Source organism: Salmo salar, chromosome ssa22 (assembly GCF_905237065.1).
Source record: "Salmo salar chromosome ssa22, Ssal_v3.1, whole genome shotgun sequence".
NCBI classification, from domain to species: domain Eukaryota; kingdom Metazoa; phylum Chordata; class Actinopteri; order Salmoniformes; family Salmonidae; genus Salmo; species Salmo salar.
This window is the reverse complement of record NC_059463.1, coordinates 26,062,218-26,090,116: the sequence shown is the minus strand read 5'-3', so window position 1 is coordinate 26,090,116 and position 27,899 is coordinate 26,062,218. Positions and strand designations below refer to the sequence as shown.

At 43.6% G+C, this 27,899-nt stretch overlaps 3 protein-coding genes across 7 annotated transcripts in view; 1 reads left to right on the top strand and 2 right to left on the bottom strand.

The window, feature by feature from the left end:
* The window catches only part of per3 (period circadian clock 3), a 33,123-nt gene extending 30,935 nt beyond the window's left edge, over positions 1-2,188 (top strand). For 3 of the 4 annotated variants that reach the window (XM_045705749.1, XM_045705751.1, XM_045705750.1), the window contains one exon: positions 105-2,188. In XM_045705749.1, coding sequence (XP_045561705.1) covers positions 105-212 — 108 coding nt within the window. In that variant the 3' untranslated portion in view covers positions 213-2,188. The remainder of the gene's footprint in view (positions 1-104) is intronic. The other variant, XR_006761410.1, reaches the window with a different exon arrangement.
* A 182-nt stretch (positions 2,189-2,370) lies between these two features.
* Positions 2,371-3,619, bottom strand: LOC106583066 (prepro-urotensin II-beta). Its single transcript, XM_014166848.2, has 4 exons — positions 3,230-3,619; positions 3,051-3,140; positions 2,789-2,832; positions 2,371-2,625 (listed from the first exon to the last, which is right to left on the bottom strand). The coding sequence occupies exons 1-4, from the start codon at positions 3,333-3,335 to the stop codon at positions 2,518-2,520; spliced, it is 348 nt and encodes a 115-aa protein (XP_014022323.1). The 5' UTR covers positions 3,336-3,619; the 3' UTR covers positions 2,371-2,517.
* A 2,549-nt stretch (positions 3,620-6,168) lies between these two features.
* Positions 6,169-27,404, bottom strand: LOC106583134 (matrix remodeling-associated protein 8). Of its 2 annotated transcripts, XM_045705194.1 has the most exons (13): positions 27,102-27,404; positions 24,160-24,186; positions 23,654-23,956; positions 23,448-23,549; positions 23,241-23,371; positions 22,655-22,834; positions 22,286-22,427; positions 8,938-9,096; positions 8,786-8,816; positions 8,616-8,701; positions 8,454-8,525; positions 7,805-7,874; positions 6,169-7,704 (listed from the first exon to the last, which is right to left on the bottom strand). In XM_045705194.1, exons 1-13 carry the CDS (start codon positions 27,142-27,144, stop codon positions 7,602-7,604), a joined length of 1,449 nt encoding a protein of 482 aa, XP_045561150.1. In that variant the 5' UTR covers positions 27,145-27,404; the 3' UTR covers positions 6,169-7,601. The 2 variants fall into 2 exon arrangements, with proteins under 2 accessions (XP_045561150.1, XP_014022443.1); XM_014166968.2 differs by lacking the exon at positions 7,805-7,874.
* Between the last annotated feature and the right edge of the window lie 495 nt (positions 27,405-27,899).

Here is a 27,899-nt window from a genome sequence, read left to right as displayed (position 1 = left end):
AGGTGCATGCTAACTCTCTCACTCCCTCTCTGTCTGCTTGTCTCTCTCTCTCTCTCTCTCTCTCTCTCTCTGTATTTCTCTCTCTCTCTCTCTGTGTCTCTCAGGGCTGTGTGAACTGTAGTGCAAGAACAGGGATTCACCCTCAGGATCCAGAGAGCTCCTCCCCTTTGGAATGCCCTCAGCAGGAATCTAGTCCCGCCCCTGACACCTGATACGCCCCCCATCTAGGAAATGCAAACCTGCCGACCCTTAACTCCGCCCACCAAATATCTCTACTGACCAATTGCTAGGAGCTCAGAGAGACTGTCTCTCAGTGAGGCTGTCTCTCATTGCCCTAGAACAGTGTTTTTGCCCTAGCACTACACAGCTGATTCAAATAATCAACTAATCATCAAGCTTTGATTATTTGAATCAGCTGTGTAGTGCTAGGGCAAAAAACAAAACCCGGGTTGCCAGGTCAGGCTAAAATTTCTAAGGCCTGAAAACCAGGCCAAATATTTTTGGCCGCAGCAAGATAAGAGTTGCCACATTTATCCAATAAACCCTTTTTCCATAACGCTATCAAGCAAATTAAGCAGGAATATCAACGTAATTTCTAACTATGTAAGCAAAATGTGGTTTTCCAACAAAGGATTAATTATTTTCCATCAATGGATGTTGATTTAACCTTTTTTGGCTGCTATGATTACACAATAAAGCCTTAGGAGGTGTGGTATATGGCCAATATACCACGGCTAAGGACTGTTGTTAGGACACATCCCTTAGCCTTGGTATATTGGCCATATACCACAAACCCCTGAGGTACCTTATTGCTATTATATACTGCTTACCAACTTAATTATTTGTCATACCTGTGGTACACTGTCTGATATACCACGATTTTCAACCAATCAGCTTTCAGGGCTCAAACCACCCAGTTTATAATTGTAAATAAATCAATTTTGCGATTGTGCATAAGTATAGATAAATTCGACAGGAGAGTCTGAGTGATGAAAGTTGGACAGAGGATCTTGAAATCTCTGTACAAGAAACACTTGAACTTGAACTTCGAATGTTTTTGAAAAACGAATGTTGGGTCCCCAGGACTGAGTTTGGGAAAGGCTGCCCTAGAATCTTCAGACACAGATTAACTCACATACACAGATCTGAACAGCTGCATCAGAGGCTGTATTGGGCCGGAGGGCACAGAGGAATGGAGAATTCTGATTGGCTCTTTCTGGCAGGTGAGAGACGGGTATTCTTATTGGCTGGTCTCTGGACCCCAATTGGATCACTTCTGACAGATTTTGTTGGATTCCAATGGATCACTTGTACTCTCTCTCTCTGTCCCTCCCTCTCTCTCACTATAGACCCTGTGTATATTCATTTGGGAGTCTGTTCTTCAGGCTGTTTAGAACCTGGATGGCCTGATACCACTGGGAGATATCAAAAACACAGACTGAAATCTACTCATGTTATGGACACACTCTGGGTGATACTGGCAGAGTGATTGTATGGACAGTTACAGCCCTAAGCCGACTCCCACTCCAAATGAACTCGATGCATTTTTGTCTAGCTAGCAAATGGATCTGACAAGCAGAAGGCCTTATGTTGTGTATGAGTGACATGTGTATGGACACACTGTGAGATGCGAGGTGATGTTACGGACAGAGAAACCCTCAGTATGATACAGACAGTGACGGGGTGTTGAACTGCAGTACAGCGTCTTGGTTGTTCCCTGGATCCATGGACCAGCACAGGGACTCCAGAAGGCACAGTTGTGGACCTGGACCTAGAATGAACAGTTGCCATGACGTTCCACCGCTTCTGCTCCTTTCAATTTCTAATTTTGTGATTGTTGTCTGTGTCTCTACGATTCCAAAGGTACTCCTTGTCCTAACCTTAACAAGCTGCAGCCTCAGCCAGGCTCACTTTATTGAATGAAATGTTATAAAGGCTTGATGTTGGCGTCTTCTGTATGTTTGGTGTGTGTGTCTTCTCTATGTGCTCATGTCCATAAGCGTTCTGTTTGTCTGATATATCTGGATGATGTCATCTAGGTTTTGTACTGTTTTTTTGTACAAAAAAAGTATAGTACAGTACAATGTATTTTAGACGGAAAAAAACGATATACAAAGCAATTTGTTTTGAATTGAGGGAGTTTTTGTGACAACTTGAAATGACTACATAAAAAGGACGACAACAATGACTTCACTTTCTGGGCTTTTTTTTGTAACCTTTCCTAGCTAATCTTCCTTCAAAGGTAGCTTTTAGTCCAACACTCTCTAGGTCTCTATCTGGTCGTCTATCAACACACAATCACATACACAGTCCTGACACTGAGTTCTCAAGAGATTTGTCACTGAGGAACAATCAACACAAACAAGCTGATCTCCAAACATACTGTTTTATTCATTATTGTACATACAACACTACACAGTCATGTTTATTACTCATATTCACTATTTCACTATGTACACCTGAGCTGTGCCTGAACAGAATAAATACATACATGTATCGTGTGTGTGTGTGTCACTCCTAGACACAGTACTTCCAGAAGCACTCGGTGGTGGTTCTCTTCCGGTACTCTCTTCTGCTGCCCAGGAAACGAGGTTGAGGGCTCAGAGCTGGTGTTTCCAACAGCACCTGAGAGAGAGCGAGAGAAAGAAATGAAGCAGTAGAGAGAGTATGTGAATGGAACAAGACTTGATATGAGGAGAGCTTTGATACTTTGCTGAATGTTTAGTATGTGAAAGGTGTCTGTGTTCAATGAGATTGCTAGGTTGTTTTGGATGGACTGATCTCTCACCTCTCTCACGGCCTGGTCTGGGCTGAACACTGCTGATCTTAGATCTGTACAGAGACGAGTGGAAACAAAGACCTGGTTAGGTATATGTTTACCATTCTCTGTCTCTCTCATATACAGACTCACACACGCACATTTAGAGAAGCCCTTCAGACCCACCCTCACATTGTGCTGCTCACATCGTACACTCACAGAAGGCTGACACCATAGACCCGCTCTCTCTTTTGATGTACAAACTGACACACAAACACTCAATGTCACTCACTGCCAAGGCCAGGTGCAATGTGGAATCTGTAGGTGTGGTCAGAAAGGGACAGCTCCTCTGGACTCACCACCTGGTCCTCCTCTACTGACGCTATAAACATGACATAACGTGACTTAACATGACATGTATACAACATGATATAATGTGTGTGTGTGTGCTTGCATGTTTGTGTCACTCACCTGTTCCGGTGTAGGACATCTCGTTAGAGTGTGAGACGGGGTGTGTGAGGAGAGGTCCGGCGGCGGTAAGCAGCAGAACACACGAAAGGAAACACTTACACTGCATGTCTGTACTGGACCGTCTGTACTGCCTCCAAACTGTCTGTAGTACTGTCTACTGTCTGTACTGTCCTACAGGTGCTGCACTCCTATGTGTCTGCTGGTAGCTGTTTCCCAGCCGTCTGTACTCCAACAGAGTCTGTAGCTATATTTGTCTGTTGTGTTTGAAGCTGGTGGCAACACTGTGTCAGAACCAACTGTAGAGGATGCCGTTTCAATGCTACGTAGCTACTTTTTCTTCTTTCTCTCTCTTTCTCTGTGGATCACTGCAGGGCTCAATCAGGTGCTCTGCTCTGGATCCATACCCTGACTTATATACCTCCCTCCTTCCCTCTCTCCTATCTTCTCTCAATCCATCTCTCCACTATTTCGGCCCTGGGTTGTAAATATTTCCCCGTACTGTCGGTGAGGCTGACAGGGAGGCCCAATAAACCAACCTCTCTCCCTCTCATTTCCATCTTTCTTTTTCACTATCTACCTCTCTCCTTCCCTCTTTTGGCAGGGGTGACACATTTAACCAGCTTGTCCTGATGCCACCCTAATAAATCTGCACAGCGCAGGTGTGAGTGTATGTGTTAGTATACACTGAGTGTATGTGTGTTGGTGTCAGTGTCCATCGGTGACTGCCACTGCTGATTCACGCCCCAAAACGGCCCCTGAATTCACTTCCCCATTCACACACTCGTTTGTTTTACGATCTTTGTATGGACCAAACAATGAATTATCATTCAAAATCCTTTTTTTCCCTAACCCCTAATCCTAACCTTAACCCCAAACCCTAATTCTAACCCTAATCCTAATTGTAACCACACACAGATAGCCTGTTCCAGGCCTCTCTCCCTCTCAACCTAAGTCCCCAGAACCAGGATTAGGACTTCCTGATCTATACCCTAGTCATGTGCCTGTGCATTAGCCTGTTCTTTTGTCACCTCTCACTCTTTCTCTACTTCTCATTCCATTTCCCTCTTTCTATTTGCCCCCCCCCCCCACTCACCCCCCCACCCTCTCTCATTGTCACCTCAGAGGCTTCAGTAAATCATGTGTGTGATTCACAGCTCAGACCATCTCCACTCTGCAGAGCAGTTCCGTGCCACGTCTCCGGTAAACTCTAATTGATGTGTGTTTGTGTGCACGTGTGTATATACATTTATGCATCGCATACCACCGGCAGGGCTGCATCTCTAGTAAATGGGTTGGGATTTAAAGGCATAATATCTCACCTTGTTAGACAGAAACACTATCACTTCATTGGCCATGGAACCCAGAGTGCGTCACTGACTGCTACAGCAGCTATAAAGGGGACTCATTCATACAACTATCTGCCATGGTAAATTTATACTCAGTTTCTCCCAAAGCAAAACACTCAGTTAAACACTGAAGGGAATTCTGAATAAAGAACATCTATTTTTTCTCCTGTATCTTGTTAATATTGTGATAGGTGTGCTACGTGCACCAATCAAATCTGTATGAATCTTAAAATTGGTTTGATGATTTATTTGTATTTATATTTATTATGGATCCCCATTAGTTCCCGCCAAGGCAGCACCTACTCTTTCTGGGGTCAATTAGTTCCTGCCTAGGCAGTACCTACTCTTCCTGAGGTCAATTAGTTCCTGCCAAGGCAGCACCTACTATTCCTGGGGTCCATTAGTTCCTGCCAAGGCAGCACCTACTCTTTCTGAGGTCAATTAGTTCCTGCCAAGGCAGCACCTACTATTTCTGGGGTCCATTAGTTCCTGCCAAGGCAGCACCTACTCTTTCTGAGGTCAATTAGTTCCTTCCAAGGCAGCACCTACTCTTTCTGAGGTCAATTAGTTCCTGCCTAGGCAGTACCTACTCTTTCTGGGGTCCATTAGTTCCTGCCAAGGCAGCACCTACTCTTTCTGGGGTCCATTAGTTCCTGTCAAGGCAGCACCTACTCTTCCTGGGGTCCATTAGTTCCTGTCAAGGCAGCACCTACTCTTCCTGGGGTCCATTAGTTCCTGTCAAGGCAGCACCTACTCTTCCTGGGGTCCATTAGTTCCTGTCAAGGTAGCACCTACTCTTCCTGGGGTCCATTAGTTCCTGTCAAGGCAGCACCTACTCTTCCTGGGGTCCATTAGTTCTTGCCAAGGCAGCACCTACTCTTCCTGGGGTCCATTAGTTCCTGTCAAGGTAGCACCTACTCTTCCTGGGGTCCAGCAAAATTAAGGCAGTTTATACAATTTTAAAAACATTACAATACATTCAGACTGTGTGACTTCAGGCCCCTACTCCACCACCATATCTACAGTAAAAACTCCATGTGTACATGTGTGTATAGTGCGTATGCTATTGCATGTGTGTGTATGCATGTGTCTATGTTTATGTTGCTTCATAGCCCCCGCTGTTCCATAAGGTGTTTTTTTTTTACCTGTTTTTTAAATCAAATTTTACTGCTTGCATTACTTACTTGATGTGGAATAGAGTTCCATGTAGTCATGGCTCTATTTAGTACTGTGCGCCTTCTATAGTCTGTTCTGACTATGGAAGACCTCTTGTGGCATGTCTTGTGGGGTGAGCATGGGTGTCCGAGCTGTGCGCCAGTAGTTCAAACAGAAAGCTTGGTACATTCAACATGTCAGTACCTCTCATAAATAGGAATTAATGTGCCTCTCCACAGCTGTAACGCATGTGGTTTATTTACAATACAGAGCCAGTTGGGGTTTTTTCAGGCATACTTTGTTTGTAGAATTCATGAACAAGTGTTTTTACATCAAACAAACATGGAGAGCAAAGAATAATGTGAGTATCTTAACATACAATGCCTCTGTTGCAATAAGATGGAAGGACTGTTGACAGAGGAAAGTCTAGACAGAAAGTAGAGTTGGGTAGAGTAGATCTTTATTGTCCCAATAAGCTATTTGTTATGCAGACAAGGAGACATGATACAGGAAAGTGTCAAAACTTAACGGATATAAGGGATTCAGTCCATTAACGATACAATACAATAGTAACATAAAGCATCAGAATACACAAATAAAAACAGTTCATAATGTGCAATGCAATGGCTTATTTATTACAAAATTACACTTGTATCACTTTATTTAACCTCTGTTTAGCCAGGTAAGTCATTGAAAACCAGTTATATTTTACAATGACGACCTAGTCAGTCAAAAGGAGACAGTACAATACACCAATATAGTCACGTGATGGCAGTATGATCACTCACAATAGGTTTTTATTAACAATTACTGTATATACTGTAGTTGCAAATGTGAAGCAGAGTAGGATGAAGTTGCCCCTAGACTCTGATCTATGGCCAGTTTTGCATTGTTCCCTCTTAATGGTTAATGTTGGGATTGTAGGTTGATCCTAGGTCTGTGTCTAAGGATGACTTATATCTGTAGCGTGTAATGCTGTCTGAAGAAGTCATGGCCTTCACTCCCCTCTAGAGGGTTCAGTGGTGCTGAGAGAACACAGGTACCTGCCTCATAGGAACTGGAGTTACCCTAACCATCTAACCTAACATGGGAAAAACTCTGGGCTTCGGCAAACCTGTAATTTAAACCCTGTGCATCTTTGTAAATAAATACCTTTCCACAACGGCATTTTTTTGCAACCAATTACATAATTGTAACAATATGAAGGTAATAGTATTGCTGTTTAACTGTTTAAAGGCGCCCACATACTAGGTTCGCTTTGCTCCTAGCAGAACTCGGCTAGGTTAAGCAAACGTCTGTGCCTCACATACTCCCTTAAAAGACCTTCGCTTGAAAAACAAGACAAAAGCACGAGACGCCGAAGCAACAACATAGCCAGTATACACTTCCTCAAAATAGTCAGAATTAATCGAAGATAAATCCAGAAATCTGTAATAAATGACGTTTTGGCCGAGGAGGTCTTAGTCACATGCATGAAAACGAGTTGTCTCTCGTTGAATGACAACAAACACTTCATTGAAGAATCCCTTCCATAGTTCCCACTCCTACTAGGAGTAGTACAGTTGACCAATCACCGACAAAAGGGTGTAGACTTCAACTACCGAACTTTGACTTGCCTCAAGAAAATGTTTTGTGTGCATGAACCTGCCGAACATCAAAACGAACAAAAACGGCACAACATTTCGCCATAATATATGCGCAAACTGTTTCACCTGTGAAGCATACAGTAAGCTTTACAATCACATTGTGGTTATCAAATGTGAGTGAAGGGTCTAACTGTGGGTGAGAGGCTTGAGGTGGAATGTAGAGGTGGGACTAGTGGAGTAGAGTGGACATCCCTACAGTACACTAGCACACCAGTAGCAGAGGGCCTAGGGGTTGGTTTGGAATGCAGCCTGTGTCTGTAGAGTCTGCCTCTGGACCAGCCAGCGGCAAGCTGACTCCCCTCTCATTTCCAATACACCTTCTCCATCTCTGAAAGAGAGAGAGAGACTATTGTAATAAATAAATAAACATATATATATATCTAGTCAATTGAATGTAATATTTTGTACTGAGTGTACAAAACACCTACTCTTTCCATGACATAGACTGACCAGGTGAATCCAGGTGAAAGCTGTGATCCCTTATTGATGTCACTTGTTCTATTCACATCAAAATAGTATAGATTTAGGGGAGGAGACGGGTTAAAGAAATATTTTTAGGAATGTATTGTTAATGTTTTGTACACTCAGTGTATTTAAAAAAACTCAGTTAGGGTCTCACCTTCCTGTTGTGTAAGTTAGAAAATGTGTTGTGCATCATCAGTTTTCAACTTATTTTGTCAGTAACTAACAGTCGCTCAATTAGCCATGTCAGCTAACAATTTTTAGATTGGTAAATTAGTCTAACCAGTTATCTAAACTTGTAGTAATCATGGCCGAATACTGACAGGGCACATAGGGCACGTGTCCAGGGGCCCTGACCTCCAGGAGGATCCCATTGATCTTGTTAGTCACACTCAATCAGATATCATTAACATGGAATAAGTCACGGCAAAATGTGTAGAATTGCAGGAAATTTGCTTTCAAACTGAAAAATGTCTCTCCACCCCATGGCAAAATGAGTAAAATTGCATAAAGTGTGTTATGAAAAAGAAAGAAAGGCTAGAGCCGGCCCTGCGTACTTCATATGGATGAGAGACATGGAGGGTTTAAGTGTGTGTGTGTGTGTGTGTGTGTTACCTTTGTCCAGGTCGATGACTTTGGGCAGGGTGGACATTTGAACCTTCTCCCTCAGCAGGTTGTTTTTGTAGTCTGAGAGACAAAAGAGATTGGAGTGTATCTATGTGTATATATATATATATATACACACACACACACACACACACACACACACACACACACCTAGTTTCTTCTCCTCCTGGTTGCACGTCTTGACTTCAGGAACGTCCATCTCAAACTCATTGGTGGCCATGTCACCCCTGTTGGATCTATCACAGAGAGAGGAGTGAGTGAGTCAGTGAGTGAGTCAGTGAGTGAGCGAGCGTGTGCATGTGTGCGTCCAAGTTTCTCACCTCAAAGATGTCTGTGGGTAAAACTCCCCCGCTGAAACACAAAAACACAGTAAAGATGAAGACAGGCTGACAGACACACTGACAGAGAGAGAGAGAAAGCTGACAGACAGATCCAAAGTTAGTTAGTCAGGTCTTAGTACAGGAGCTCAGACCTTTGGTCTTGCGTCGGTGGGTAATGATGATGATGATGAGCACAATGAAGGCCAGGAGGAGGAGCGTAGTCAGGATGTAGCCCAGGGGCAGCAGGAAATGATGTCGCTGATCGGGCAGGATGAAGTTGATGACGCGTGACGCCTCAGCCTTGCTATCCTCTGAGGAACAGAGAGAAGATTATTAACCAACAGCTCCCCCTGTCTGTAATACACCCAGACCAAGATAAAAGTATATTCTGGCCACCAGGTGGTGCACTCTGGTCACTGTTGGAAGCTTCACTGATGCTGCTCTGGTAAAGCGAGTGAACAACAACAGCAGCTAAACATTGGATCATCTCCTGTACAATAGAGCTCATAGACATAATAAATCATTAACCGACCTGTTTGCTATGTTCAGGCTTAGGGATATGTCCCCAAAAAATGTATTTCGTTTCTGTACGACTGTACTTGCTTTTGGGTATTTGTACAGATTTGATTTCAGACCGTTCTTGGGGGGGGGTTATAATGGCAATGTAGATGGTAGATCAGACTGTGAAATCATTGGCTACGGCATTTAGATTCCTTTCCCTGAAAAGCCAGTACAAGTCAATCTCACAGTTATTCAGTGTGTGTGCGTGTGTGTACAGTATGTGTGTGTGTATGTATACGTGCATCTTTGTTTCTTTTGTCATGTCAATTGGGAACTCCAATGCCATGATGTCATCCCTACCAGTGCCAAGCCGTGTTGTAACATTGTAAAAAAATCTCTATATATTATCCATGATAGTGGACAACAATTGGACAATCAACAATAGCTGTGTGCTGATCTACTGAGTGTTGAGAAGTAGAGCCACTACAACTGCTGGTTTCCTTTATGCTCGTAAAAAAATGTGCAAGGCAAGAGGCAGCCGGGGAGCAGCTGCCCAGCGTGTCTGAGCCAAAACGAGTTCCAGACCTGAAGTCATACTGTGATTTACTTTTCCTGGCAGTAAAAGACAGAGAGAGGGATGGAGGGAAGGAGAGAGAGTGATGGAAGGATGGACAGAGGGAAAGAGTAGGGGATTCAGTGGTTTCTGTACTGTAACTCTTCAAGCATTTCTGTCATAGTAGACTTAACACAGAGACGACCGTAAACAAAGGGATCTGATTCAGAACCATCTGTTTGTTTGGCCTTGGTCCATCTCCTGGGATCCTCGTGTGTGTGTGTGTGTGTGTGTGTGTGTGTGTGTGTGTGTGTGTGTGTGTGTGTGTGTGTGTGTGTGTGGTCTCAGACAGACCCTTCCACTCTCTGCCTGAACAACACTGAGAAGTGGGCCAAATGGTAGGGGGGGAGGAGGGGGTAGCTGCTGCCTAATATGGTGACTGGAGTATGTGCGAGTGGGTGTGTCGAAAGGAAATGAGTGGAAAGGAGTAGGTGTGTCAAAAGGAAAGGACTGGGTGTGTCGAAAGGAAAGGACTGATGACTGGGTATGTCGAAAGGAAAGGAGTGGGTGTGTCGAAAGGAAAGGAGTAGGTGTGTCGAAAGGAAAGGAGTGGGTGTGTCGAAAGGAAAGGAGTGGGTGTGTCGAAAGGAAAGGAGTAGGTGTGTCGAAAGGAAAGGAGTGGGTGTGTCAAGGAAAGGAGTAGATGTGTCGAAAGGAAAGGAGTAGGTGTGTCGAAAGGAAAGGAGTAGGTGTGTCGAAAGGAAAGGAGTGGGTGTGTCAAAAGCATTCTGCTATATGTTAGACGGTTTTGATTGAGCATTGTTTTTGTTTTTTCACCAAGCAATTACCGTACCGTGAGAGTTTGGAGTCGTATTTTATTTTATTTTTACACAAATAATTGTAAATGTCCAGTTATAAAACTGACGATTGTTTATTTTTTATTAAAAGTACTGATGATGGGTGTACTGTTGCCAGTATGCGTTGTATATGTGTGTGCTTACTGTGACTGTCACCCTTGATATTCGTTTCCAGTTTAGATGGTTTGGATCACATATGTCAAACTCTTTCCACGGAGGGCCAAGTGTCAGCGGGTTTTCGCTCCTCCCTTGTACTTGATTAAGGTCACTAATTACTAAGGAACTCCCCTCACCTGGTCATACCCTGATGAAGACAGCTTGGCTGTCGAAACGTTGGATATAGACATTTTGCATCTGAGCTCCTAGAGTGTGCGGCTCTCCCTTATTTTCAAGTTTTCTACTCCGCTAGCCAGCACCTCGCCTTAATAGGTGTGCGTTTCTTTTTCTTCTACACTAATTACTAAGGAACTCCCCTCACCTGGTTGTCTAGGTCTCAATTGAAAGGAAAACACAAAAACCAACAGCAGACACTAGGCCCTCCAAGGAATGAGTTTGATGCCCCTGGTTTAGGTAGTCTCATTTATCCATCTTCCCATTCTGAATTCAGGCTTCGGGTGATTAAAAGTTCTAATTGTTGGATATCCTCACTCTGGCCGGATTCCAATAGGAAGTACACATCACTTTGCAAGTGTGCATAATGTAATTTGCAGGCCTGATGTGGCCTGTAAACCAGGAGTTTACTAACACCATTGTTAGGGTATAACTAGGCCCTCAAAGAAAGACCATTTGATATACAGTATGTAGTCATAAAGACTTTAATTTAAAAGGCTAATAAGGCTGGTGGGACCGTTCATAGAGGGTTCTAAGAATAACCCTTAAAAGATAAAAAGGGTTCTTGGTAGAACCGTTCATAGAGAGTTCTAGGAAGAACCTCTGCAAAGGGTTCTACCGAGCACCAAAACAGTTCTCATATGGAGATAAACTGAAGAACCCTTTATTTTTGTAAGTGTGCACTCCTTTCGACACACCCACACGCCATATTGGGCTTCAGCTACCCATACTTGTAGAATCTCTCTCTCAATTCAATTCAAGGGCTATATTGGCATGGGAAACATATGTTAACATTGCCAAAGCAAGTGAAATAGATAAAACAGAAGTGAAATAAACAATAAAAATGAACAGTAAACATTGCACTCACAGAAGTTCCAAAAGAATAAAGATGTTTCAAATGTCATATTATGTCTATATACAGAGTTGTAGCAATGTGCAAATAGTTAAAGTACAAAAGGGAAAATAAATAAACATAAATATGGGTTGTATTTACATTGGCGTTTGTTCTTCACTGGTTGACCTTTTCTTGTGGCAACAGGACACAAATATTGCTGCTGTGATGGCACACTGTGGTATTTCATCCAGTAGATATGGGAGTTTATCAAAATTGGGTTTGTTTTCAAATTCTTTGTGGATCTGTATAATCTGAGGGAAATATGTGTCTCTAATACGGTCATACATTTGGCAGGAGGGTAGGAAGTGCAGCTCAGTTTCCACCTAATTTTGTGGGCAGTGTGCACATAGCCTGTCTTCTCTTGAGAGCCAGGTCTGCCTACGGCGGCCTTTCTCAATAGCAAGGCTATGCTCACTGAGTCTGTACATAGTCAAAGCTTTCCTTATAAGTTTGGGTCAGTCACAGTGGTCAGGTATTCTGCCACTGTGTACTCTCTGTTAAGGGCCAAATAGCATTCTAGTTTGCTGTGTTTTTTGGTTCATTCTTTCCAATGTGTCAAGTAATTATCTTTTTGTTTTCTCATGATTTGGTTGGGTCTAATTGTGTTTCTGTTCTGGGGCTCTGTGAGGTGTGTTTGTGAACAAAGCCACAGGACCAGCTTGCTTAATGGACTCTTCTACAGGTTCAATTGCTTCCTTTTAGGTGGTTGAAGAATTTTAACAGCTCTTTTCTAGGTGCTGCTGTAGGCCCTCCTTGGTTGGTGACAGAAGCACCAGATCATCAGCAAACAGTAGACATTTGATATCAGATTCTAGTAGGTTGAGGCCGGGTGCTGCGGACTGTTCTAGTGCACTCGCAAATTCGTTGATATATATGTTGAAGAGGGTGTGGCTTAAGCTGCATCCCTGTCTCACCCCATGGCCCTGTGGAAAGAAATGTGTTTTTTTTTGCCAATTTTGTGTACATGGATTTATAATGTTGTATGTTTTTCCCCCAAAACCACTTTCCATCCATTTGTATAGCAGACCCTCATGCCAAATTGAGTCAAAGGCTTTTTTGAAATCAATAAAGCATGAGAAGACTTTGCCTTTGTTTTGGTTTGTTTGTTTGTCAATTAGGGTGTGCAGGGTGAATACGTGGTCTGTCGTACGGTAATTTGGTAAAAAGCCGATTTAACATTTGCTCAGTACATTGTTTTCCCTGAGGAAATGTACGAGTCTGCTGTTAATGATAATGCAGGGGATTTTCCCAAGGTTGCTGTTGACGCATATCACACAGTAGTTATTGGGGTCAAGTTTGTCTCCACCTTTGTGGATTGGGGTGATCAGTCCTTGGTTCCAAATATTGGGGAAGATGCCAGAGCTAAGAATGATGTTAAAGAGTTTAATTATAGCCAATTAGAATTTGTTGTCTGTATATTTTATCATTTCATTGAGGACACCATCAACACCACAGTCCTTTTTGGGTTGGAGGGTTTGTTTTTTGTCCTGTAGTTCATTCAATGTAATTGAAGAATCCAGTGGGTTCTGGTAGTCTTTAATAGTTGATTCTAAGATTTGTATTTTATCACGTATATGTTTTTGCTGTTTGTTCTTTGTTATAGGGCCAAAAAGATTGGAGAAGTGGTTTACCCATACATCTCCATTTTGGATAGATAACTCTTTGTGTTGTTTGTTTTCCAATTTTCCCGGAAGTGGTTCGATTCTATGGCTTCTTCAATTACATTGAGCTGATTTCTGACGTGCTGCTCCTTCTTTTTCCGTGGTGTATTTCTGTATTGTTTGAGTGATTCACCATAGTGAAGGCGTAGATTCAGGTTTTCTGGGTCTCTATGTTTTTGGTTGGATAGGTTTCTCAATTTCTTTCTTAGGTTTTTGCATTCTTCATTGAACCATGTCATTGTTGTTAACTTTCTTCAGTTATTTGTTTGAAATTTTTAGATTGTATAGGGAAGCCGAGAGGTCAAATATACTGTTTAGATTTTCTACTGCCAAGTTTACACCTTCACTATTACAGCGGAACGTTTTGTCCAGGAAGTTGTCTAAAAGGGATTGAATTTGTTGTTGCCTCATTTTTTTTGTTTCTCTCTCTCATCAAGTGAAGTTCCTGTTCTTATTTATTTATGACCAAGTTATTTGTTTTGTCATTTTTTGAGGGGGGGTTGCAGATACATTATCCGTTTAAATGTTTAAGTTTAGAAAACATGTACCCATAGGCTGCCACTCAACAAAAAAACGTCAAGAAATACACAGAGTTTAAGTAATAATAAAATAATAATAACAGAAAAAGCTAACAAAAAGTGGGACTCCACCCCCAACCCCACCTAGCCAACATCTCTCCATCCAACCCCCCTAGCAACTAGGGTTGCTCATCAGTCACCCCCCCCAGACCAGCCACCCCTCTCCCAGCGACCAGATAAAACCCTCCCCATACCACCCCTTCCATGTGGGCCTGAAAGTATAAAATATTAAAATAGGTATATATACACTGCTCAAAAAAATAAAGGGAACACTTAAACAACACAATGTAACTCCAAGTCAATCACACTTCTGTGAAATCAAACTGTCCACTTAGGAAGCAACACTGATTGACAATACATTTCACATGCTGTTGTGCAAATGGAATAGACAACAGGTGGAAATTATAGGCAATTAGCAAGACACCCCCAATAAAGGAGTGGTTCTGCAGGTGGTGACCACAGACCACTTCTCAGTTCCTATGCTTCCTGGCTGATGTTTTGGTCACTTTTGAATGCTGGCGGTGCTTTCACTCTAGTGGTAGCATGAGACGGAGTCTACAACCCACACAAGTGGTTCAGGTAGTGCAGCTCATCCAGGATGGCACATCAATGCGAGCTGTGGCAAGAAGGTTTGCTGTGTCTGTCAGCGTAGTGTCCAGAGCATGGAGGTGCTACCAGGAGACAGGCCAGTACATCAGGAGACGTGGAGGAGGCCGTAGGAGGGCAACAACCCAGCAGCAGGACCGCTACCTCCGCCTTTGTGCAAGGAGGAGCAGGAGGAGCACTGCCAGAGCCCTGCAAAATGACCTCCAGCAGGCCACAAATGTGCATGTGTCTGCTCAAACGGTCAGAAACAGACTCCATGAGGGTGGTATGAGGGCCCGACGTCCACAGGTGGGGATTGTGCTTACAGCCCAACACCCTGCAGGACGTTTGGCATTTGCCAGAGAACACCAAGATTGGCAAATTCGCCACTGGCGCCCTGTGCTCTTCACAGATGAAAGCAGGTTTACACTGAGCACATGTGACAGACGTGACAGAGTCTGGAAACGCCGTGGAGAACGTTCTGCTGCCTGCAACATCCTCCAGCATGACCGGTTTGGCGGTGGGTCAGTCATGGTGTGGGGTGGCATTTCTTTGGGGGGCCGCACAGCCCTCCATGTGCTCGCCAGAGGTAGCCTGACTGCCATTAGGTACCGAGATGAGATCCTCAGACCCCTTGTGAGACCATATGCTGGTGCGGTTGGCCCTGGGTTCCTCCTAATGCAAGACAATACTAGACCTCATGTGGCTGGAGTGTGTCAGCAGTTCCTGCAAGAGGAAGGCATTGATGCTATGGACTGGCCCGCCCGTTCCCCAGACCTGAATCCAATTGAGCACATCTGGGACATCATGTCTCGCTCCATCCACCAACGCCACGTTGCACCACAGACTGTCCAGGAGTTGGCGGATGCTTTAGTCCAGGTCTGGGAGGAGATCCCTCAGGAGACCATCCGCCACCTCATCAGGAGCATGCCCAGGCATTGTAGGGAGGTCATACAGGCACGTGGAGGCCACACACACTACTGAGCCTCATTTTGACTTGTTTTAAGGACATTACATCAAAGTTGGATCAGCCTGTAGTGTGGTTTTCCACTTTAATTTTGAGTGTGACTCCAAATCTAGACCTCGATGGGTTGATAAATTGGATTTCCATTGATTATTTTTGTGTGATTTTGTTGTCAGCACATTCAACTATGTAAAGAAAAAGTATTTAATAAGATTATTTCATTCATTCAGATCTAGGATGTGTTATTTTAGTGTTCCCTTTATTTTTTTGAGCAGTGTATTTTGCCAGCAGTAATCATCTCTGTTTGATTGAGAGAGTCAAGGAGCTATCATCGTTAAGTAACATAATAGATGAAAAGCATTGAATATTTACATTCATGGGGCGAAATGCTAGTGCCTTGAAATACAAGTTAGGTATGGATATTCCTCCTATGTCTTCCCCTCTTTGTAAGTTTGTACATTTTTATTTGGGATCGTTTACTTTGCCATATAAAGTTTGAAACCGCACTACGAATTTTATCCAAATAGCCAGAAGGGGGAGCCATGAGAAACACTGAACGACAGAAATTCAGCTGTGGCAATATATTCATTTTGACAATAGATATTCTGCTGGTTAAAGCAACTGGGATATTATTCCATCTAATGAGGTCAAATTCAATTGATTTGAGAGTTCCGTTAAAGTTTTTGGCAATGGTTTTATCTAAGGAAGGAAATATATGTACTCCCAAGTATTTTACATTGGAAACGATTGGTATACCATAAGTAGAGATGGAGTCCTCCATCGGGGTCTTGAAAAGGCAGAAGGGCTGATTTGGTTAGATAAATGTTCTGACTTTATCAACTGAATGTATCTATGATCTTCAATGTGTTTGTGAGCAATTGAGATACATTGTCTAGTTCAGTGGTCACCAACCTTTTGAGTCAAGTTACTGAGTCAAAATGCCCACTCAGATTTGTTTTAAACCTGACTTAAAAAAAACATAAGCCTAATCAACATTAACCAATTAAAAACAGTTATTTAGCAAGGAGTTTTGTGCAGTAGGCTATAGGCCCCAGTGGTGTAAAGTACTTATGTAAAAATACTTTAAAGTACTACTTAAGTCATTTTTGGGGGGTATTTGTACTTTACTATTTATGTTTCTGACAACTTTTACTTTACTACATTCCTAAAAAATATGATGTACTTTTTACTCCATACATTTTCCCTGACACATTTTGAATGCTTAGCAGGACAGGAAAATGGTCTAATTCACACTTATCAAGAGAACATCCCTGGTCATCCCTACTGCCTCGGTTCTGGCAGACTCACTAAACACATGCTTCATTTGTAAATTGTCTGAGAGTTGGAGTGTGCCCCAGGCTATCCGTAAATACATTTTTAAAAACTAGAAAATGTGGCTTTCTGCTTTTCTTAATATAAGGAATTTGAAATGATTTATACTTTTGATACTTAAGTATATTTTAGCAATTACAACTACTTTTGATACTTAAACAAGACAACCCGCTAATAATATAGCAAGCTTATGGGAACACTTTGCTATACTCATTCATTACAGCTGCAGTGCTGGTTGTAGCGTGAGTAGAAGTCGGGAGAACACGCATTTTGTGGCTTGTAAAAGTGTTAACAGTGCTGAATAACAACTTACACATTAACTTTCCCTAGTCATGGTTTTAAATGTTTTTGAAATGTCACAGTATCAACTTTGCTGTGCGTTCAATGCTTCTTACAGTCTATGGCTTGGGGAAACTGTGCAGACATGGTGATCTGAGCCATCTGATTGGCCAGCGGTAGGCCTATAGGTGCAATTGATTTGCTCTCTGGGCCTGCTGAGTAGGTGGAGTTCTACCTTCAGACACATGAAATGGTTCAAAATGGGAACACTTTGCCTTTCCGGTACTAGGGCTGCTGAATCAAGTGCATCTACCGCCAACAGCACGAAATGAATAAAACATTGGAACCCAAGGCATTGGCCGCATTTCAAACTCGAAATAGATACACCCTCGTCCACTTACCCTCGCTTTATGCTCTTGGGGAAATCCGAGGCCATATTTGTCGTCGGCCCAAATGATTAGCCACACAAGCAAAGGTTGCAACGTAAGCCCCTCAGCCCTCGTTTTTAATGGAGTTTGAGAGTGTACAATTATGTTATAAGGGCACAAGGCGAGACCCAGATGGTTTGAGCCTTTGATATGTATTAGTCCAAAAGGAGTAGGCAAGAGAATGGTCATGGACAGCAAAAGGTCAAAACCAGTTCAGAGTCCAGGAGGTATCAGCGTGGGAGGCAGGCTCGAGGTCGGTCAGGGCAGGCGGGTACAGAGTCCAGAAAACAGGCAAGGGTCAAAACAGAGAGGACTAGTAAAAGAGAATAGAAACGGCAGGAGCAGATGAAAAACACACTGGTTGACTTGCAACATACAAGACGAACTGGCACAGAGAGACAGGAAACACAGGGATATATACACCAGGGATAACAAGCAACACCTGGAGGGGGTGGAGACAATCCCAAGGACAGGTGAAACTGATCAGGGTGTGACAGTACCCCCCCTCTCTAGGGGCGCCACCTGGCGTCCTACCTGGGCGCATACCTGGTTGACCGGGGTGTCGGCGGTGGAAGTCGGTGATGAGGGCTGGATCCAGGATGTCTCTAGTGGGAACCCAGCACCTCTCCTCCGGGCCGTAACCCTCCCAGTCAACCAGGTACTGGAAACCCCTGCCCCTTGGTCAAACACCCAGGAGACGTCTCACCGTGTTAGAGTCCAGAAAACAGGCAAGGGTCAAAACCGGGAGGACTAGTAAAAGAGAATAGAACAGGCACGAGCACGGGAAAAACACACTGGTTGACTTGGAACATACAAGACGAACTGGCACAGAGAGACAGGAAACACAGGGATATATACACCAGGGATAACAAGCAACACCTGGAGGGGTTGGAGACAATCACAAGGACAGGTGAAACTGATCAGGGTGTGACATATGTTCACTTCGGGGCCTGAAACGCCCCATAAATCAATTCGCGATGATTGTGCATCCAAAACTTAAAACCTCAAGGTCAATATGGAGAAGTCAACGTACAAGTAGAAGTAAAAATGAATGTAAATAACTTCAAAATTGTGCTACTCATGCACAAACACATCTCCTAAAGGTAATTATGTTTTTGTTTGGTTAGCTTTTGGAAATTGTAGAAATAAAACATTTCCCTTCTTCATAAGTTACAGCTAGGCAGGCTAACGTTAGTAAGCTAATTAATTTGCTATCTATCATACATTATGCGTATATTAATAATTATAAAGTTAATATAAGTAGACATGCAATCATAATTGACAGTAGCGCATATAAAGCACCCACAAGCTACCGAGTGACGAATATCAGGGCAGGGGCGGTCCATTTAAAATGAATTCCTTCCTCCCTCACCCCTTGCCCTGCAAGTGTAAACTCGTCAGACATCATGAAACATCATCAGAAATGTCCACTTAATTTGACGGCTGAGGGGAGAGGGTGTGTCTGTTAAGTGTTTGGAATGCAGCCTTTATCGTTTTTTGCAGAAATGTTTAATCGACTAGGAACGCCTTGGAGATCGACCAGCGATCGCGATTGACCGGTTGGTGACCACTAGTCTAGATATAGTAAAATATAATTTGCATATAATGAGATGAAGTGATCAATTGATTTGACGGAAATGTGTGTTATTTCCTTTGATTGACGAATTGTCTGGGCCAGGTGTTCCATATATAATAAAAATAGCAAGGGTGAAATTGGATCACCTTGTCTGCGGCTTCTTGTGATTCTGGATGGAGCAGATATTGCCTGTTATAACTATGGCTGAGGGATTGGCATATAGCATTTTAATCATTTTAATTCAATTGGAGCCAATTTCCATATGTTCCAAGACAGATTAGAAGAGTTATATCTCTGGTCTATCAAAAGCTGTTTCTGCACCGAGAGATAATACAGCCCAAGGAGCAGTTGTTTCTGCTGAAGCATTTAAGATATGTAATAGTCGACAGAGGTTATCCGAGGATTACATTTTTTTAACAAACCTGCTTTGTTCCGTGCGGATCAATTTTGGTAAGTGTTGAGAGGGGATGACAACATTTTGGAAAACAATTTAATATCTGTGTTTATCAAAGATAGGTGGCGATAGTGAGAACACTGGGTGGCATCCTTACCTTTTTTAAACTCTACGGGATCGGTGTCCCTAAACCGGGACGGTTGTTACTAACGTGCACTAATGTGATTACAATGATATTGTAAGTAACAGCAAACTTTCCAGGATATAGACATGTCTTATATGGGCAGAAAGCTTAAATTCTTGTTGCTCTAACTGCATTGTCCAATTTACAGTAGCTATTACAGTGAAAAATAGCAACTGGTTGATACATTTACCTCTGAAGGTAAATAATGTACTTACATTCGTAATCTTGCTCTGATTTGTCTTCCTGAGTGTCCCAGAGATAAAATGAAGCATAGTTTAGATTGATCAAATCCATTTTTATATTCAAATGTAGGAACTGAGTTCTAGAGTTTGAACCTCTGCTGTCTCTGATTTTTTTAAACGTAATAGACCTCAGGAGGAATAATGTCCCATCCAGATGATTTGCTTTTGTTCATGCTATCCAATGCCCTTTTGAGGCGATCTTCCTGATTCTGTCAATAAACAATGAAAAAGAGAGGGAGAAAGTAGGAGAATGAAAAAGAAAGGAGAAAGGCAGAGGGGAGGAAGAGAGCATGAGGGAGAGAGAAAAGTGAATACATTTTGATGAGATGAGGTAAACAAACTCAAGACGTAGGCAAAGTCAAGTTCAAATAAGTGCCTGTAGGACCTCAGGATAGGGAGAGGAGAAAAACAGGAATGAGACAGCGATAAAGAGAGAGATAGAGAGAGGGAGAGAGAAAAATGCTCTAACTCGTTTAGAATGTCCGGTCTGGGCCAAAGTCAACAGCAAGCCAGACACCCTGGGCAGAATCAGAGGGTACTACAGGCACAGAATCTACTGGTGTGTGTGTGTGTGTGTGTGTGTGTGTGTGTGTGTGTGTGTGTGTGTGTGTGTGTGTGTGTGTGTGTGTGTGTGTGTGTGTGTGTGTGTGTGTGTGTGTGTGTGTGTGTGTGTGTGTGTGTGTGTGTGTCAGTTCTGTCATGGATGGGAGGTGGGGTGTAGTAGGGGGTTTGGGAATTGCTAAGAGTTAAGTTTTAAATATGTTATTCCACTGAGATTGGAGGAACTTTGAATTGATAGAAAACACACACACCCAAACACACATACTGTACACACACAGTCATGGCTCCAAAGAACACAGATATTTCTCAACCACACTCAATGACTTTCCCACATTCTCCCATTAGTGGCTTCAGAATAGCACCCCCTCCCCAAACACACACACACACACACTCTCTCTCTCTCTCCATTTGCCGTGGTGGGTTGGGTGATTTCCAGATGTAAACACATAGTTATCTGCTGATCATGGACGGAGCAAAGAAAAAAAGGAGAAAGAAAAGGAGGTAATAATGGGAATTAGAGAGAAAGGAAGAGAAAGGAAGAGAAAGGAAGAGAAAGGAAGAGAACATAGCTAACTGGGCTAACTGCAGAGTGAGCGGAATGGGACAGGGACTGTCTGAAGACAAAACCAGATCCTCAAAACTAACCTCAGACTACACCCCCCCTCCCCGTCACACGCACTCCATCCACCCTCCACATTTTCCCTCTTGAGAGTGTGTGGGGGGGGGCTGAATGCTGCGAGGTGGTGGAGTGGGTTTAGGAAGTTAGGGAGACTGGCGTGGGTGGGTTGCGAGGTAAGGCGTGGGAGAAGGAAGGAGATGGGGTAAGGAAGGAGATGTTTGGAAGGCTGTTTGGGTTGGGAGAGGGGTAAGGAGGGAGCAGGCTAGGGAGACTGGCCAGGGTGGGTTGGGGTAAGGAGGATTTGGAAGGCCGGGTTTGGTTGGGAGAGATGGGTGAAGAGGGGGAGGTGTCGTAAGGAGGGGTATGGGGGGTGAGGAAAAGGGAGGAGGGTGGTTTAGGGGTCTGGCGCCGCACTAGCTGACAAGGCAGGAAGAACTGCTCATAAAACAAATCTAATCCCCTAACTACGACTGGTTACTCCCCCTCTCCTTCTCTTTTCTCTCTCCCTGCTCCTCCTATACTCCCACTCTCTGTCCCCCTCTTCCTCCTCCCCTCCCCCCTCTTAAAATGTGCTGTTTGGAGAAAAGGAAAAGCCAATGATGTTTGAGGATGATAGGGAGAGAGGAGAGCAAATGAAAGAGCAGCTGGGATTTCTCTCTAAGTTGTACATAAGCACGTGTACGATTTCTACAGTGGTCAACTGGAGTGCAGTATAGTGTGTATCTGTGTACTGTATATTATGTATGTCTGTGTGTATCTGTGTGTTCTGTATATTATGTATGTCTCTGTGTATCTGTGTGTACTGTATATTATGTATGTGTGTGTGTATCTGTGTGTACTGTATATTATGTATGTCTGTGTGTATCTGTGTGTACTGTATATTATGTATGTGTGTGTGTATCTGTGTGTACTGTATATTATGTATGTCTGTGTGTATCTGTGTGTACATGCAGTATCTCACCCTTGTCTTGGTTGGGCAGTGCTCTGGGGGCAACAGTAGCCCGAGGCTCAGGTGGTCCTACGGTGAGCTGAAACTGTCTTCTCTCATGAAGACCACAGTAGTGATGATGTAGGTGACAGGTGTACAGACCCTGATCTCCTGGCTGTGGGGCAGACAGCCAGATGCATACAGTCAGAAATCCCTGTTTTACCACTGTACCACTGTAGTTGCTATGATGTTACACAGTTGTTACATGTTGTGCACAGACAGACAGACAGACAGACAGACAGACAGACAGACAGACAGACAGACAGACAGACAGACAGACAGACAGACAGACAGACAGACAGACAGACAGACAGACAGACACGGGATGGTGTTATAGAGGACCTGCAGGGCAGAGATAGCCAGAGAGAAGTCTCCCTGTGAGAAGGACTTAGCGCTGATGTTCATCTTCCTCTGGAGGAACAGGGGTCCGTAGCTGCGCTGCTCCCCAGAGGCATACAGGTCTATCAGACGGTCTGCACGGTCGTGACGAACACCCGGAGGCTGCCGGTCCCAATGCACCACCTAAGACCAGATAGAGAAGGATTGGACAATACATTATAGTAAAAGAGACCATACATCCTTCTTTCCAACTACCCTTGAAGTAATCACTGGACTGACTTTACATGATTAATGAAATCAATGCTGGGAAAGCATGCACTACCTAAGATGGGATAGAGGGTTAAGATAGATATTAGGTGATAAAAGTGCCCAGGAAATATACATGACAAGACTGAGACTGAGAATTATTTGAGATCATGTCATTAAGGAAGCCAGCTGTTTCAATCTTTCCATTCAGTTCTATTCACTTGGAGTTTAATTTGTCTTCCTGCCCAGATACATTCCTCCTAAATGACATCACTGTCTAATTCTTCCTCATCTCATTCTAGTGCTGTTAAGAAGCATTCATAACACACACACACACACACACCTGCTGTTCCTCCTCACTGCCATCTTCTGTCCACACAGAGCGGCGATTCACACACGGCAACACCACCGTGCTGCCGACCAACACCACAAACACAGCTTTCTGACCGTCCCAGAACCGCTGCTCCTTACGACCTGAAACCCACACAGATAGATCACAATATGACCATATCATGACTATTTCCCCTACTTGGGATAAGGCAGAACTTACGTAACTTGGTGACGTTGACCTGTATTCTGATCGTCTCATACAGGTGACAGTAGTGATGGTGCAGGTTACAGGAGTACAGGCCTCGGTCACTTATCGCAATGTCTAGAGAGAGTGGGAGAGAGAGAGAGAGAAAGATAAGGAGAAAGAGATGGCCTAAAGTCACATTAAGAGAAACAGACAAAAAGACAGAGACAGACAGCTCTCACCTCTGATGACGAGAGAGAAGTTTCCGTCGTTGAAAGCTGATTGGCTGAGGCTGACCCTCCCCTGGTTGTGTCCGTTATAGATGCGCTGGTCTCCAGCAGAGAACATGTCTGCCACCCTCTCCATGGCATAGTCTGGCCCTGGGCGATACAGGTCCCAGTGGACCACCCTCTGTCTGTCCTTCAGACTGTCCCTGGTCCACACCATGCGCCCGCTCACACACTGCAGTACCACCCTAGAGCCAGTGGGGGCGCTCACGTTGTAGCCCGCAACAACCACACTGCTGCTGTCGGACTGAGCCAACACTAAAAGAAAGAAAGAAAGAGAGAGAGAGAAGCATGCACTTACAGTATTTGCATGACATAAACACACTCACAAACACGGTCATATCTAATACACACACACTTATACTGTACACACACTCAAACCTAACCCATTAAAGTTGCACACATACTAAATACATACAAACACACACACTAGTCCGGTAAAAAAGTGAGAGGCTACTCACCAGCAGTGAAGAGGAAGGCTGCAGGGACTGTAACAGAAACATGAGAATCATCGTACTGTAATTACAAACACAGACGCTACTCACACACACACACAAACACACACACGGAGGAGACGCACAACATGGGACTCTGGTTAAACACACACGTGTATGTAAAAACACACTCAGATACACACACTACAGGAGACTCAGGAAAAACCCACAGAAGCTACAGTAACATTACAGCAGTAGCATTCTAGCTAAAGAGACCCCATCAAATCCCAAGGTGTCATAGCCAGTCCAAAGCCAAAGGTCACTCAACATGAAGCTGTTTCACTGCCACTGGATAACTTCAACCATTCGACACACAATGGGGGAAAGCCCTAGATCAAGTGTTCATGGGAACCTATTTTGGAACCCTTTTGAAAAGGATGAAGTGTTCAGTTGAGGAACACATTCTGGTGGAAAATGGAGGATGAGCAAGAGGCCGCTACACGCTGATTCAAGGTCAGTTTTGCAATTCCATCCCTAATGGGTTTATGGTTGGGATTTGGGGAGTTTTAAAGTGATGCCAGATATGTGCCTATAAGGACAAAGTTATGAGAAAGGATGCTGCTCCAACTGACTTATAACATCCCTTTCTGGTTTCTGTCCAAGCCCTCCATCTGACCTGAGATGACTTTGCCTCTGATTTGCTCATCCTGTCCAGAGCTCCACAAACACACACCTTGGCCCACTAATCACACTCAGAGAGAGGAAGTATACGTAAAAACTATGCACAGCTGTACCATAAAGAAAGAAAGAAAGAAAGAAAGAAAGAAAGAAAGAAAGAAAGAAAGAAAGAAAGAAAGAAAGAAAGAAAGAAAGATTAGGAACTGGCTAAAAATACTTCAATCAGTTATAGAACCCATTGCCCTTTATGGTTGTGAGGTCTGGGGTCCGCTCACCAACCAAGAATTCACAAAATGGGACAAACACCAAATTGAGACTCTGCATGCAGAATTCTGCAAAAATATCCTCCCTGTACAACGTAGAACACCAAATAATGAATGCAGAGGAGAATTAGGCCGATACCCACTAATTATCAAAATCCAGAAAAGAGCCTACAACCACCTAAAAGGAAGCAATTCCCAAACCTTCCATAACAAAGCCATCACCTATAGAGAGATGAACCTGGAGAAGAGTCCCCTAAGCAAGCTGGTCCTGGGGCTCTGTTCACAAACACAAACACACCCCACAGAGCCCCAGGACAGCAACACAATTAGACCCAACCAAATCATGAGAAAACAAAAAGATAATTACTTGACACATTGGAAAGAATTAACCAAAAAACAGAGCAAACTAGAATGCTATTTGCTACAACTGTATATAGACATAATATGACATTTGAAATGTCTTTATTCTTTTGGAACTTCTGTGAGTGTAATGTTCACTGTTCATTTTTATTGTTTATTTCACTTTTGCATATTATCTACTTCACTTGCTTTGGCAATATTAACATATGTTTCCCATGCCAATAAAGCCCCTTGAATTTAATTTAATTTAATTGAGAGAGAGAGAGAGAGAGAGAGAGAGTGAGAGATAAATGGGCAGAGAGAGACGGTAGGAAAGAGTTGGGGAAAGCAGGTTAAAGGAGAGAGAAAGTAAAAGAGAGAGTGAAGGGTGATAAGAGGAGGACGTAAGGTGGCAGCTTTTTGCTCTGATGGGAGAGAGGTGAGGTGATGAGGGTGAGGTGTGGGAGAGAGGTGAGGTGATGAGGGTGAGGTCTGGGAGAGAGGTGAAGTGATGGGGGTGAGATGTGGGAGAGAGGTGAGGTGATGAGGGTGAGGTGTGGGAGAGAGGTGAGGTGATGAGGGTGATTATGAGTGGGTGAGGTGTAGGAGAGAGTGGTGGAGGGTAAGCCTACGTAGCTGTGTTGTCCAGGGGCTCAGAATGGGTGTTTAGTAAGAGGGGCGTAGAGGAATCAGCCCCACCAGACTAGAGCATGCAACTAACACCACAACTTTACCACACTGGAAAAACAGACCCTATAAAACACACTGTAATTTGCTCTTTGTTACTCCAGACCACAGAAACACCCAATGACAGAAACACACACATTGTATATTAGATACATAGTTAAACACATAATGTACTCAAACATATACCTGCATAGAGGCACGCACAGACACAGATGCGTGCGCAGACACAGACACACACACACTGTTGCATGCTCTAGTCTGAACAGCTGTGCCTTCACTTACTGATTCACTGGAATGGAAGACTGTACTGGTCATCAACCAGTATCCAAACACACATCCCATAATACTCAACTGCTTTACAGTCCTCTGCTAAGAGAATCGATAGGAGCAAAAAAAATAAGCAGAGACAGACAGACAGACAGACAGACAGACAGACAGACAGACAGACAGACAGACAGACAGACAGACAGACAGACAGACAGACAGACAGACAGACAGACAGACAGACAGACAGACAGACAGACAGACAGACAGACAGACAGACAGACAGACAGACAGACAGACAGACAGACAGTTCATAGTCCTGTCTGGAAGCAGAGTTCTAGCAGCTGGTTTTTCTTTAGATGAGAATTTCTGTCCAAACAACAACAGGGTAGGACTACCTCTCATCTGACATTATATGGGCATGAGAAAATGAGCCATCTACTTCAGACTTTGAAATGTTGAGCTTTCCTTGCTGGTTTGGCAACAGGACCCATCCCCCATACCTATGCGTGCACGTATCCGCACGCAGGCACACACTCACACACGCATTCACAAATCTAGTGCTAAAACAGTGCATAACTACTCAGACTCATTGTGTTGTGTGTTAGGTTAAACTAGGCGAGATCAAATGCATCATGACCCAAAATGAACACAATGTGTATAGGCTTGACAAAATTATAGTAGTCGAAAAGCTAATAAAATAACAGTGTAGTATTTCAAGTTGGGTTGGCTACTTACTTTGGACCAAGAGGAGAGCTTGAATCACGTCCGGTATCTTCATCTCAAATCTCTGTTGTTTACAAAGGAGCAGGCACTTTTGTTGCCTACACCTATTGCCAGTCACACCGGAGGAAAAAAACAACAATGTCCGCTCATACGTCAGCTCAGTTGTTCCTTGGCCCACGAAAACAGCGACTGTCTGATGAGCTGTGTAAACTTTTCACTGCATTCAGCGACTGAACCAAACAACCTCAGTTAGTGAAACGAACAGACCCGAACTAACCCTCCTTGGTTTGCCTGCTGAACAAACTCCGACTCCTCCCGTTGCAGGCCCGGGCCACCCCCTGCCCTGAAACCCAACTCCACCGGGCCTCCTCCACCTCCAGGCTGCACCCTCATATTAATCCCCTTTATTCCTCTCATCCTTTCTACTCAGCTCTCACCATATTAGCAGTGGTGGAAAAAGTACCCAATTCTCATACTTGAGTAAAAGTAAAGATACAGTATGTTAATAGAGAATGGTAAAAGTGAAAGTCACCCAGTAAAATACTACTAAAGTAAAATTATGATCATTTCAAATTGCTTATATTAAGCAAACCAGGGGCACGCTCCAACATTCAGACATCATTTACAAACAAAGCATTTGTGTTTGTTGAGTCAGATCAGAGGCAGTAGGGATGACCAGGGATGTCCTCTTGATAATTGTGTGAATTAGACAATTTTCCTGTCCTGCTAAGCATTCAAAATGTAAGGAGTACTTTTTGCTGTCAGGGAAAATGTATGGAGTAAAAAGTACATTATTTTCTTTAGGAATGT